General features: G+C 49.6%; 4 protein-coding genes across 4 annotated transcripts, besides 10 other annotated features; all 4 read left to right on the forward strand.

The window, feature by feature from the left end:
* Window positions 1-41: a microsatellite.
* Window positions 42-191: 150 nt separating this feature from the next.
* Window positions 192-239: a microsatellite.
* A 27-nt stretch (window positions 240-266) lies between these two features.
* Window positions 267-2,297, forward strand: Tco025E_01219 (uncharacterized protein; the record flags this gene model as incomplete). Its single annotated transcript, XM_029368157.1, has 1 exon — window positions 267-2,297. The coding sequence occupies one exon, from the start codon at window positions 267-269 to the stop codon at window positions 2,295-2,297; it is 2,031 nt and encodes a 676-aa protein (XP_029231678.1).
* A 219-nt stretch (window positions 2,298-2,516) lies between these two features.
* Window positions 2,517-2,558: a microsatellite.
* A 67-nt stretch (window positions 2,559-2,625) lies between these two features.
* On the forward strand, window positions 2,626-5,193 carry Tco025E_01220 (uncharacterized protein; the record flags this gene model as incomplete). The annotated part of the gene is made up of 1 exon (XM_029368158.1): window positions 2,626-5,193. One exon carries the CDS (start codon window positions 2,626-2,628, stop codon window positions 5,191-5,193), a length of 2,568 nt encoding a protein of 855 aa, XP_029231679.1.
* Window positions 5,194-6,116: 923 nt separating this feature from the next.
* Window positions 6,117-6,135: a microsatellite.
* Window positions 6,136-6,366: 231 nt separating this feature from the next.
* Tco025E_01221 (putative C-terminal motor kinesin) lies at window positions 6,367-7,743 on the forward strand (the record flags this gene model as incomplete). The annotated part of the gene is made up of 1 exon (XM_029368159.1): window positions 6,367-7,743. The coding sequence occupies one exon, from the start codon at window positions 6,367-6,369 to the stop codon at window positions 7,741-7,743; it is 1,377 nt and encodes a 458-aa protein (XP_029231680.1).
* A 39-nt stretch (window positions 7,744-7,782) lies between these two features.
* On the forward strand, window positions 7,783-8,841 carry Tco025E_01222 (putative C-terminal motor kinesin; the record flags this gene model as incomplete). The annotated part of the gene is made up of 1 exon (XM_029368160.1): window positions 7,783-8,841. The coding sequence occupies one exon, from the start codon at window positions 7,783-7,785 to the stop codon at window positions 8,839-8,841; it is 1,059 nt and encodes a 352-aa protein (XP_029231681.1).
* Window positions 8,842-9,163: 322 nt separating this feature from the next.
* Window positions 9,164-9,186: a microsatellite.
* A 111-nt stretch (window positions 9,187-9,297) lies between these two features.
* Window positions 9,298-9,336: a microsatellite.
* Window positions 9,337-9,554: 218 nt separating this feature from the next.
* Window positions 9,555-9,578: a microsatellite.
* Window positions 9,579-9,798: 220 nt separating this feature from the next.
* Window positions 9,799-9,840: a microsatellite.
* Window positions 9,841-9,915: 75 nt separating this feature from the next.
* Window positions 9,916-9,933: a microsatellite.
* A 506-nt stretch (window positions 9,934-10,439) lies between these two features.
* Window positions 10,440-10,473: a microsatellite.
* Window positions 10,474-10,731: the final 258 nt, after the last annotated feature.

Below are 10,731 nucleotides of genomic sequence, written 5' to 3' on the forward strand. Positions count from 1 at the left end.
ATCTATATATTCATAATATAAATATGAATATATATATATATTGTAGTTCAAACTGGGGGCTGTACAAACTGTTATTAATTTCATTTTTTCGGTACTGAAGAACAATAGTTATGTTCATTTGTTTCTGGTAGTATTGCTTTTGTTTTGCTTCTTCCTTTTTTTTTATGTTTCACCGAGGCTGATAAATTTAATTATTATTATTATTTTTTTTGTTCTGCCTTTTTTGTTGTTGTTGTTGTGAAGGGAGGCGAAGAAGAAGAAAACTAATGCCCAAGGTTAGGAGCGGGCCATCGAAGCGCATGACGTCGCGTCAGCGCCACAAGATTGAGCGAAAGAAACGGGAACACAAGCGCGACCTTCGCCGAGCTGCAAAGTCTTTGAAGAAGTCCGGTCTTGGTCCGAAAAGGACGAAAAAGACCCGAGAACTTGCCAAATTGGCCTTAAAGGTATCCAACGCCCATCCTGATAAGGAAGCCATCCTTCAGAGGGTGCTTCAGGCACGTGAAGACGCTCGCGTCGAACGTGCCAAACGGGCTGAAAAGCCTTCGGCTGAGGAGGATGATGCTCGTGGGCATGTGGAGTCCGCCTCCGAGCTAGCACACACGGCTCCGATATTGCGTAAGATTAAAAAGGCCCTGACGTATATTCCTGTTCGGGAATCTAACAATTTTTCATATCAATTTAATAAGGCACTGGCGGAACTCGTTTTCCCGCCTCCTGGGTCGTGGATGGAGCTCCCATCGGCGGCTTACGTGATTACCCTTGACGCCCGCTGTGCGGTTCAGTGTATACCATGGGCTCTTCTTGATGCAATTGTCCAGGAGGCTAATGTTTACAATAAAAACGGTGGAGTTCGAAAAATCCTTCTGCTTTTTGCCATTACCAAAATAGACCTTGTGTCTGTGCCAGCTGTGGTTACACAAATTTCACTTCTGGCAAATGCGCTTTGTGAACGGTATGTAAACAGGACTGACAGTGAGGAATCATTGAAGTTGAGTGACGCCATACGTGTTGCTTTTTGTCCCGTTTCCAAAATTTTTGACAAGACAATACGACATGTTATTCGAATTTTGAGACAATTTCTTTCGAGTGAGCAATGTTCACAGTCGAACCCGTATTGCAACCTTGAAGGGAAACTTTGTTCGTTTGTTATTGGACTCCCAAACACGGGTCGCCGAACTCTGTCTCGCTCTTTACTACAGTATGGAACTGATTCGGGCGTAAGTCTCGTTCCCGTTTCCGCTGCTCAGTTACAGGTGATGGCCAGCAAGGATGAAAATAAAGAAGATATGAAGTTTAAATTGGCTTTCCCCAATGCGAAAGAAATAACATTACTACAGTTCCCTGAAGATGCGGTACTGTTGCGTGAGCTTTCCTCTGTGTCTGGAGGCAATGTCGTTTTCAAGCCGTTTTCGTTTATTGAAAGAATGACTAGTCCTGAAGTCATTGGTTGTATGCTTTTCGAGGCTGCAATTGACAAAGTTGCCCTTGCGCAGGGCTTTTGCCAGCCCGGAGAAGGATTTATTCCTTCTCCCGATGAAGAACAAAATATTAAGATGGCCCAGCGATTTTTTCGAGGCCTTGGACACACAGTACGAAGGGAAAAGGGTTTTTACGTGTCTCCCTTGTTTGTGTCGAACGCTGGAACCATGGGAAAACTTTCTAGCAGTTCCTTGACAGCGTCTGTTGGTTTTACTTCTCGCCAGCAAAGCACACAAACAACCCTTCTTGACGCCTCATTTAGTAATGCCACCCCAAACAAGCTTGTGCGTATTTCATCCGTTGTGACTCCCTCTCATGGGAAAAGAAAGAGTAACATGAGCGTACAAAGGATGGATTCCCATAATGCCTTGAAGCTTGGTGCTCGTACTTTTGTTCGGGAGATTTGTCAGGGGAAAAATATCCCCTGGGCAGTTATGCGGCCTCCTACGAAAAAGTGTGTAACAAAAGCCGAAGTGGAGGCTGCCTCTGTCATTTTTGATATTTCTCTCTCTTTGGGGAAAAGGCTTGGGATGCTTGAGACACGTCAAGGCCCTACTGCCCACTTTGCTAGCCTCTTGGACCACGTAGCCTCCCTCTTGAAGCAGTATTTGATGTTTTTGCCTAACAATGTGGTGGAGTTTGATCCTGACTGCATAATCGCCCCCATCCATGATCTCTATGCCACAGAGAACGCAAACGAAGAGGAAGAAGCCGATGAGATGGAGAGAGGAGACGGTAGTGAGGGAAGTTACGATGATGCGGAGGAAGAAGAGGAAGATGAAACTGAAGAAGAAGAAGAGGATGATTCGGACTAAAATTTTGACACAGATGACGTATTGAGTGCCTTGTTAACTAACTTCAAAGGAGAAGGGAAACATTATACGTTATGGTAATTTTTATTTGTTTTAACGATCGGACTAAGGTAATACATCATAAGGAGGTATACATACATAAATCATGCATATGACCGTTTTTCCTTTGTTTTTGCTTCCCCTACACAAACAATTTTTCGTTTTGAGGTAGAGACCCCCACCTGTTGTGGCTGTTGTTGTTGTTGTTGTTTTTCTTTTCTTTTTTATTTCTCGCTTTTCCGCGCTCACATTTGCGTTGGTGCACCTTGGTTGGGGTGTGCCAGAAAGAATTATGATGGGGACGATGTTTCCTTCGGAAGAAAAGTACGGACCGCGATTGAGCATGTGCCTTTGCCATTGCTCTTCGGAGGATGCAGATCGCCCGGCGCGTGCTTTGCGTCTTCACACCCGCAGCGCTATTGGGTGGCAGTCTGACAAGGGATGCGTCTACCCGCAAGAGCTTGGATTTGCGTTTGAAGGTGAAGTAGAACTGAATTTTATTCGAGTACTCTCTCATGAGAGCAAGATTGCATCGCGTATTGAAGTTTTTGTCGCTGAACCCACCGAAAAGGAAATTCAAACAGGAATTGTAAAATCCTATCGTCTAAGCGACTTTCGACGTTTGGGATATGTTTGTTTTGCTTCCAATGCAGATAACGTCTTTGGGGCTCGAGAACTGAAGACGATAAATATTCGGCAAAGATGCGTTTATGTCAAACTTCTGATTTCAAGGCCATATCACAGTGAGTACAATCTCTTTCACCAAGTAGGCATTGTCGCGTTGACAAGTCACGGTACAATTCTGCGCACGTATCAGGCTCCCCCGACACAGGGAATATGTCTCGTGGGAGAGACGGTGGAAGTTCCTTTGGATGAAATGCTTCCACCGCGTCTGGAGGATTCTGGGACGCCGCAGGCAGCGGATGATAATGGCCGTCAAATCGACAGGGCGACAACTCGCCGGATAGGGGAAATTGTACTGTTGAAGGAAAAAGCAGTGGCAGCGGAGGACTATGATTTGGCGAGTGCGCTAAAGACATGTTTGTTGAATTTAGAGGGCGTGGGAAAGGAAATCTATGCTTTAGAAAGACAAAAGGCAGATGCAGTAGAAAAAGAGGATTACGTTACTGCAAAGATGTTAAAACGTCAAATTGATAGCCTAAGGGAGGCAGCGTACAAAATTCCCACCACAGTTCCAGAAGTAGTTGAAAGCGGTAAGGAGTCCAAAAGATTAGAAGAGCCGCTAACGAAAAAGGAACCGGTAGTGACGAGAGACTCAACACCAGTGGAACTCCAGGAGAGATATCTTATGCCCTCAGTTATCCCTGTGAATGCTCCTCCTTCTGCATCTTTTGATGAAATGCCTGTTGGTGGCCGGGGGTTCTACGCGATAGGCAACGTGGAAAACCCAATGGAGGGCGGAGCAGGAAACAGTGGTATTAGTGTTGGAAGGGAGGTTAGTAGCCAATTGGCTTCTGCGCTCACTCGAGGGAAAGAGGAATGGGAAGAGTCAATTAACCACGTCATTCTTGGGCTCTCTGGAGGCGAGGCTGAGGCTTCAATATTACAAGGAGACGCACTTGCAGAGGCGACAGACAGTGAAAAGGTGTTTGGAACATACTGTTGTGCTTGCTTGTTTGGGAAAAAAGGACCACTTCGTGAGGCTGCCATTCGCGCTATCATATCGCCCAGGGGCTTTGCCGCCCTCTCCACACATTCACACACTGTAATTGAAACGCTCTTGTGCTATATGGCGCTTCCTTCCCGTGGGTTGAGTGATTCCGTGCCAGGGGTAGTACTTGCGTGTTGTGAGGCGCTTCAAACCATAATAAAGGGCAATACTGAAGGCATGCCTCCCGTGTCTGATCTAATCTCCTATGTAAAACCCCTTTTTCCGGAGCTGGTGCTGCGTTCAGGCGACAACAACAACCGAATTAGAGAGATGGCTGAAGCTGTTCTTGTGTCGCTCGCAGAGGTGGCGCTTGAACCTGTGGTTTCGGCACTTGTCATAGATCTAGGCAAGAACAAAAAGCGTCCCACCTCAGCCAAGGCTCAGATTTCCCGCATGGACATGCTTAATTCACTTTTAGACCGTTACGGCATTAACGGAGACAAATCGGTGAGTCTTGAACCAGGCACTGTTATAACAAAGGCGGTACTGCCCTGTTTGCAGCATTCGAGTGGCGGGGTGCGGGAGGCGGCAAGCCGCCTTTTCGCCAAATTGCTCCTGCTTTCTCCAACCAGTTCAAGTTCCTACATGGAGGCTTTAAAACCGGCACAGAAGAGCTTGGTAGAACAACAACTGGCGGCCCTGAACGCGTCCGCGACAGGGATGGAAGGCAAGCACGAAACGAGACCCACTTCTGCACTTCACCCTAGCGGGGTTCTGGACGAAGGTGAGGCGCATTTGATAGAACGCGGACCCCGACCGAACTCTGGCGTGCGCAGCGCTTATCGTGCCGCAAAGACTTGCCAGTTCTGTGGGGAGTTTGATGCGAGCTTTTCAGAGGCGGCGCTTGATATTCACTTCATTCGTGCATGCCCAATGCTTTGCCCGTGCCCTCTCTGCGACCAGGTGACGGAGATTGCCACCCTGCAGCAACACCTTACCACCGAGTGCGAGAACAGGCAGTTAGTGCGCGAGTGCCCCATTTGCAGGGAGGCAGTGAGGGTAGAGGACATTAAGAAGCACATCGAGGCGAAGCGGTGCATCAAGGCTGTGCCAACTCACAGTGTTTGTCCACTGTGTCACGCGCGATTTCTGGCGGGGTCGGCGGGTTGGGTGGCACACTTGGCCTCGCCCCCCGGTTGCCCAAATAACCCGAGAAAGTACGACGGCTCAGGGCCCATAGCGGGATGAGCGGGAATGAGACGGGGCAAAAGCAACAACAAAACAAAACATACAGGCAAACAAAGATATGCGTGTCTCCGGAGATTTGTTTTTCCTCAAAGTTGTTTTGGAAGTTTTTTTTGTAATCAGATGGGGGGGCAAGGGAGCGAGGGTCCGGCGTTGGAAGACGGCACGAGCGCGATTCTGTTGGTGTTGCTGCTTTCCCACTCAGTGGCCCCCGGCACCGCCCCTGTTGCTACGACGACTGCTGTTAATGCCCTCCACGCGGAGTCGAGGGGTCCAGCAGCCGCGGCGGCTCCAACGTCGATCACGGCCTGAGCTTATAACGAGGGTCCCGGCCATCATGCATTGGCGGGTGAGTCATTTGGTTCACGGATATGTGGGAGTGCGCTAGATGAAGCTCATCCTAATCGCGGGATGTTTGTCACGTTCAGATAAGCCGTACTCTTCTTCTGTTTTTCTCTTCCTCCCTTGCAGGAATCGGCGGCCAGGGCCTCAGCCAGGCGCCAGTTCTCTCGTTTGTTGCTTGCTTGCTCTTCCTCTCCATTTGTGGAGAGGGATAAAAAATCGAAGGAAGGCGGCGATGCGGAAAGCAACCGCGGAAGACGACCGACGCCAGCTGCTTGGCATCCTTTCCTCGCCTTCTCCCACCCACACTCACTGGCGTTGTCGCTAGCGCGTGCGGCCGTCGCGGAGGCCTGTGGTGACTCACACACCTCAGCAATAGTTTACCGCCTATTTATCGACACAGCGCACTTTCAAGAGTGGCGATGCGTTTGCGGTGTTTCCTTCTGCTCCTTTCGCATCTCGCATAGTCTTCTTTGTCCCCTTCCCTCTACATGTTTCGTATCTCCCTCGTCTCTTTCTCACCTTCTGTGCTTACCCGTGCCCTCAACTGGGTAAAGAGAGGCGTACACGTGCGACAGCGATTGTATTATTATTATTATTATTTTGTTTTGGTTTTTCTTTCATAGCTAGCAGCTCGCACTCAGTGAAAAAGCAGAACAACCACAGAAATAAAAAGTGGAGGAAAAAAAAGAAGCGAAGAAGAAAAAAACAACAACAAGAACGACAAGAGTGAGTCCACAGTTCTTCTGCAGCAGCGCCATCTTCATATCCACACAAGACGGCCTCTGCGTCATTGCCCCTTGAGGCTGTTTCCACAGTACTATTTCGCCGCCCATGTCGCTGCACGAGCAAAACCGGCAACGAGTGGTGGAGCTTCTCAGGAGCCTCTACACCAGCCACAATGTGGAGGGAGAACGTGAGATAATAATGGCGTTGGCAAACTTGGTGCAGCAAGGCAATGCGCAGGTGGTTTTGGACGACGTCAAGGAACATCTAAAGCACGGGACTACGACAGAGCAGGAGCGTTCCGTGATTATCTTGGACCAGTTGCTTCTGAATTGCATGCCTCAATTTGCCGGTATGGTGTCATCTGAAAAGTGGGCGGACAGTCTGGTGAAGGTTGCGAAGTCCACCACTTCTGAAAGAGTCACCTACAAGATCATTGAGACGGTTATTTTATGGCAAAAGAGGTACCGCACCGATGGCTTTAAACGCTGCGCACAGCGCTTTGCCCAGAGCAAGCTTTTGGGGGAGACATACAACCGGGCGTGGCAACGAATTGCCGCGGAGGAGCGCTCCGTGGTATCCGGCAAAGACAGCAGCAAGGACAGCAAAGAGCAAGATAGCCTTACCAACAGGGACAAACTTCAAGCGCTGAATAAAGCAGAGACATTTTTGCTTGAGGCCCAAGGCGATCTTGCCTCGCTGGAGTACGCCCTTGAGCACCCAAACATTCTTCATGCCGAGGATATCGCTAAAGAGTGCAGGGATCACAAGTTCAAGTGCATGCGCCTACTTGAGACAGGCCAGTATGAGGGCTTTGCCCCGGAGCTAATGCAGTTGATGGAGCGGTTCTCGGAAGTATTGGAACTCTTTGAGGCAATGACTGGGTTTGACACGGGCGAAGGTGAGGCAGCGCGGCAGCGTGCACTCTCTGCGGACGATGGAAACGGGGTCGCAATGGACAGCGATGATGAGGAGCACGCGAAGCGGCTTCGTCAGCGTGCAGCCCCGCGACAGAATGCTGAGCAAGTTATGCTAAAAGCTCAAGAGGCCACACAACAGTTGGTCCAGCAGGAACGTTCTGTGGTGGCGGACCTGCACAAGCAGCTTGGGGAGCTGCGCCGCAAGAATGCTGAATTAAGTAATAAATACAAGGACGCAAAGGCCAAAAATAAGGCAGCTGTGGCTACTTTGGAGATGTATGCTGATCAAGTTGAGGAGCTCAAGGCAGGAGGCGCTGGCGTCCCCGCTGGGGGTCTGGGTGTGGCTGGGGCAGGTGCTAAAGTCGCGAATGCCGCCCCTCCGATCTCTGTAGAGGTGGCGAGACGAATGCGTGATAATGTGCAGTTTATACGCCAATCCCTACAAGCATTGCGGGAGCAGCATGCCGCTGATATCCAAAAGGAGAGTGCATATTACGCGGCGCAGCTTACCAGTGCCATTGCTTCTATTGTTGCTGCCGCCAAACAAGAACGCCACGCGGACTAAAAGGCATTGTTGTGGACGCAGGAGTTATACAAGAGGGAGATGAAACTCCGCAAACAGTACTACAACACAATTCAGGAACTGAAAGGAAACATTCGTGTGTACTGTCGTGTTCGTCCGATGGTGCCTAAAGAGATCAGTGACGGCCATTACTCTATAATGGAGTTCCCTTCCACGGACGAGCTAAAGTTTGTCGATGGGAGTGGGCGCCCGAAGCTGTTTGAGTTTGATGAAGTGTACTCACCTAGCGCAACGCAAGCAAAGGTGTTCGAAGATACATGTCCTCTCATTGATAGTGTCGTAGATGGTTACAATGTTTGCATTTTCGCCTATGGGCAGACAGGAAGTGGCAAGACGTACACTATGGGTGGAGGCGAAGGGGAGACAAAAGGCATCAATGCGCGAGCGCTGGAGCGCCTTTTTGAGGTTATTGAGGAACGCAAAGATACGGAGGAGTCTACGGTTGTCATTTCTGTACTTGAGATTTACTGCGACAACATTAGAGACCTGTTGGCGTCCCACGATGCGGGAAAAGTAACGTACGAGGTGAAGCAAGGTGGTCCATGCGGCACATACGTGACAAATCTCACTGAGGTGCTGGTTACTTCCCCACGGGAAATCCGCGATATCATGGCTCGCGCAAATAGCAAGCGAAGTGAGGGGCAGACGAACATGAACGAGCACTCATCCAGGTCCCACATGATTGTGTATATCGTGGTTCGCACAACAAATAAGCAAACGAACATGCAAGGTTTTGGAAAACTTTCTTTGGTTGACTTGGCAGGGAGCGAGAGACTTGAGAAGAGTGGTGCGGGGGGGCAACAGTTGAAGGAGGCGGTTTCCATCAACAAATCCTTGTCCGCGTTGGGAGACGTCATAGCTGGGCTTGCACAGAACGTGAAGCATATTCCTTTCCGCAACTCCGTCTTGACCTTCCTTCTGCAGGATTCCATGGCTGGGCAGGCGAAGGTTCTTATGTTTGCATGTGTCAGTCCTGCAAGCTACAACGCCAGTGAAAGTAGCAGTTCCCTGCAGTTTGCGTCCCGCGCCCGTGGCGTGACCTTCGGGCAAATCAAAAAGAACGCGGCGGTACCGACTTGAGAGCGTTGGGAGAGGAGTCGGGGTGGTGCGGTGATAATAATGGGGCTTCTCTGCAGCTTCATGCTTTTTTCTTTGTACTTCAATGCGTCTCCTATTTATGTTTATTTATGGTACGCAGTTTTCTATTCCATTGACGTTAATAACCTAGTCAACGACAGGGGGTGAGGCACCAGCAGCAAACACCCGAAGAAACACACAAGAGAATGCAAGCAAAAAAAGGGAAGAAGAAGGGGGTGGGTGGGGGAGGGAACGTCACACCCAGCGGGCAAAATGTTGGCCAGTCGACTGCCAAGATTCAATTTATTACTAAAGAGGACGCCACTTTGTTTGTTTGTTTGTTTGTTTTAGCTTTAGGAGCCACTGAAAAGCTGGGCTATTCGTTAATTTTATTTTTTCAGCTTCTTTTCTCTCCGGGGCGGAGCGCGGGATTGGTGGTCCAAGACATGTTAATTGAACCTCTTCTCTTTTATCCGTTCTATTTCTTTTCTTTTCTTTGTTCTCCAGAACCATTTGGAGCGAGCGCGGAAGTTTCGGGACTGTTGGTCATCTTCTCAAAGTGGAATATTGTAATCTTACTTTTTGTCCTCGGGTTCGCTTTGTTGGGTCATGAATAGGCAGTGATTGACTCCGTGGGGCGGTGGCGACATTAGCTTATTTTTGCCGCACCACTTTCTCTCTTGGGCCCGCGACCCTGCGGGGCCTTTGGGCTCTCGGGAAGAGAAGGTGGAGGAGGAGGATGCGCCCAAAGGAACCGCCTGTTCGCAGACAACGCGCATATATAATGTTTGTTATTTGCGCGTAAGAGGTTTTTTTTTTCTCAACCTGCGCCGACCGTTAGTTGATTGGCCGGAGTTTGTGGTCGGCTGTTTCCATCTTTGCCTTCTTCCATGTGCTTGTTTTTGTTTTCCCCTCCTCCTGTTGACCGAGCGACAGCCCTCAGTGGAAGTGCTCCCACCATTATTTTCTTCTGTCGCGTTTTTTTTTGATTTGTTTTGTTTTTCCCCGTTTTCCAATTCCGAAGTTGAGGAATATTTTGCCCGCTCTGCTTCTGCTCTTGGTGTTGTTGGCGATGCCTGTGTGTGTGTGTGTGTGCACGCGGGAGGCAGCGTGCGACGACGACGCGGGTGCTCCCCGTCGTTAGTGAGGGGCCGTGGGCGCTGACCGGACGAGGCACGTGGGCGGCGATAGAAAATACGTAAAAGCAGGCAAAGAAACAGAGGCGGGTTAAACAATATGCGTGAGTGCAAGGGGAGGTGGAGTGGGCGGGGCGGGGGGATGCTGTGTTGCCGCATGATGTGGCGCACGCGTAGAAGGGAGACGTAGATGAATACGGGAAAACGACAATAGCAACAAAAAAAGGAACGAAAAGGAAAAGCAAGAAAACACTTTACCCCCAATGCTCACCAATGGGCGGCTGTGTATTTCCTCCCCACCTTCAATATGGATACCTTTTGCATCAACAGTTTCTTTTCCGTTTTACGCTTGGTGCAATGTGACGCTGCTCCCCAGAGTCGGGGGACTTCTGCTGCGTTGGCGCCATTCTGGGCCTGGCTGCTCTTCCTGCATTTTCCTCCTGCAACCAATAACACAGTGCCTGCGTTTCTTGTTTCTTGTTTCTGTGTTTCTGTGTTTTTTTCTTTTTCTTTTTTTTTTGGGGGGGGGGGCTTCCGCGGAGAGGAAGTCGTGCTGCTCAAACACCACCGCGTCGTATTCCTCAGCTTGCAGCGGTTAAGAAGAAGAAGTCACAGGATCCGCACCGCACACCACACGCAGCTGTAGGGTAGGCACCGAGAGGACTGAGGCGGCCCTTCAGAGATAGACACACAGATACACAGATACACAGATACAACTCCTTCTTTTCATTCAAACGCTTATTTATAACATAACTTT

This window comes from Trypanosoma conorhini (assembly GCF_003719485.1).
Source record: "Trypanosoma conorhini strain 025E chromosome Unknown Tco_14.4_contig_00038, whole genome shotgun sequence".
Classification (NCBI taxonomy): Eukaryota; Euglenozoa; class Kinetoplastea; order Trypanosomatida; family Trypanosomatidae; genus Trypanosoma; species Trypanosoma conorhini.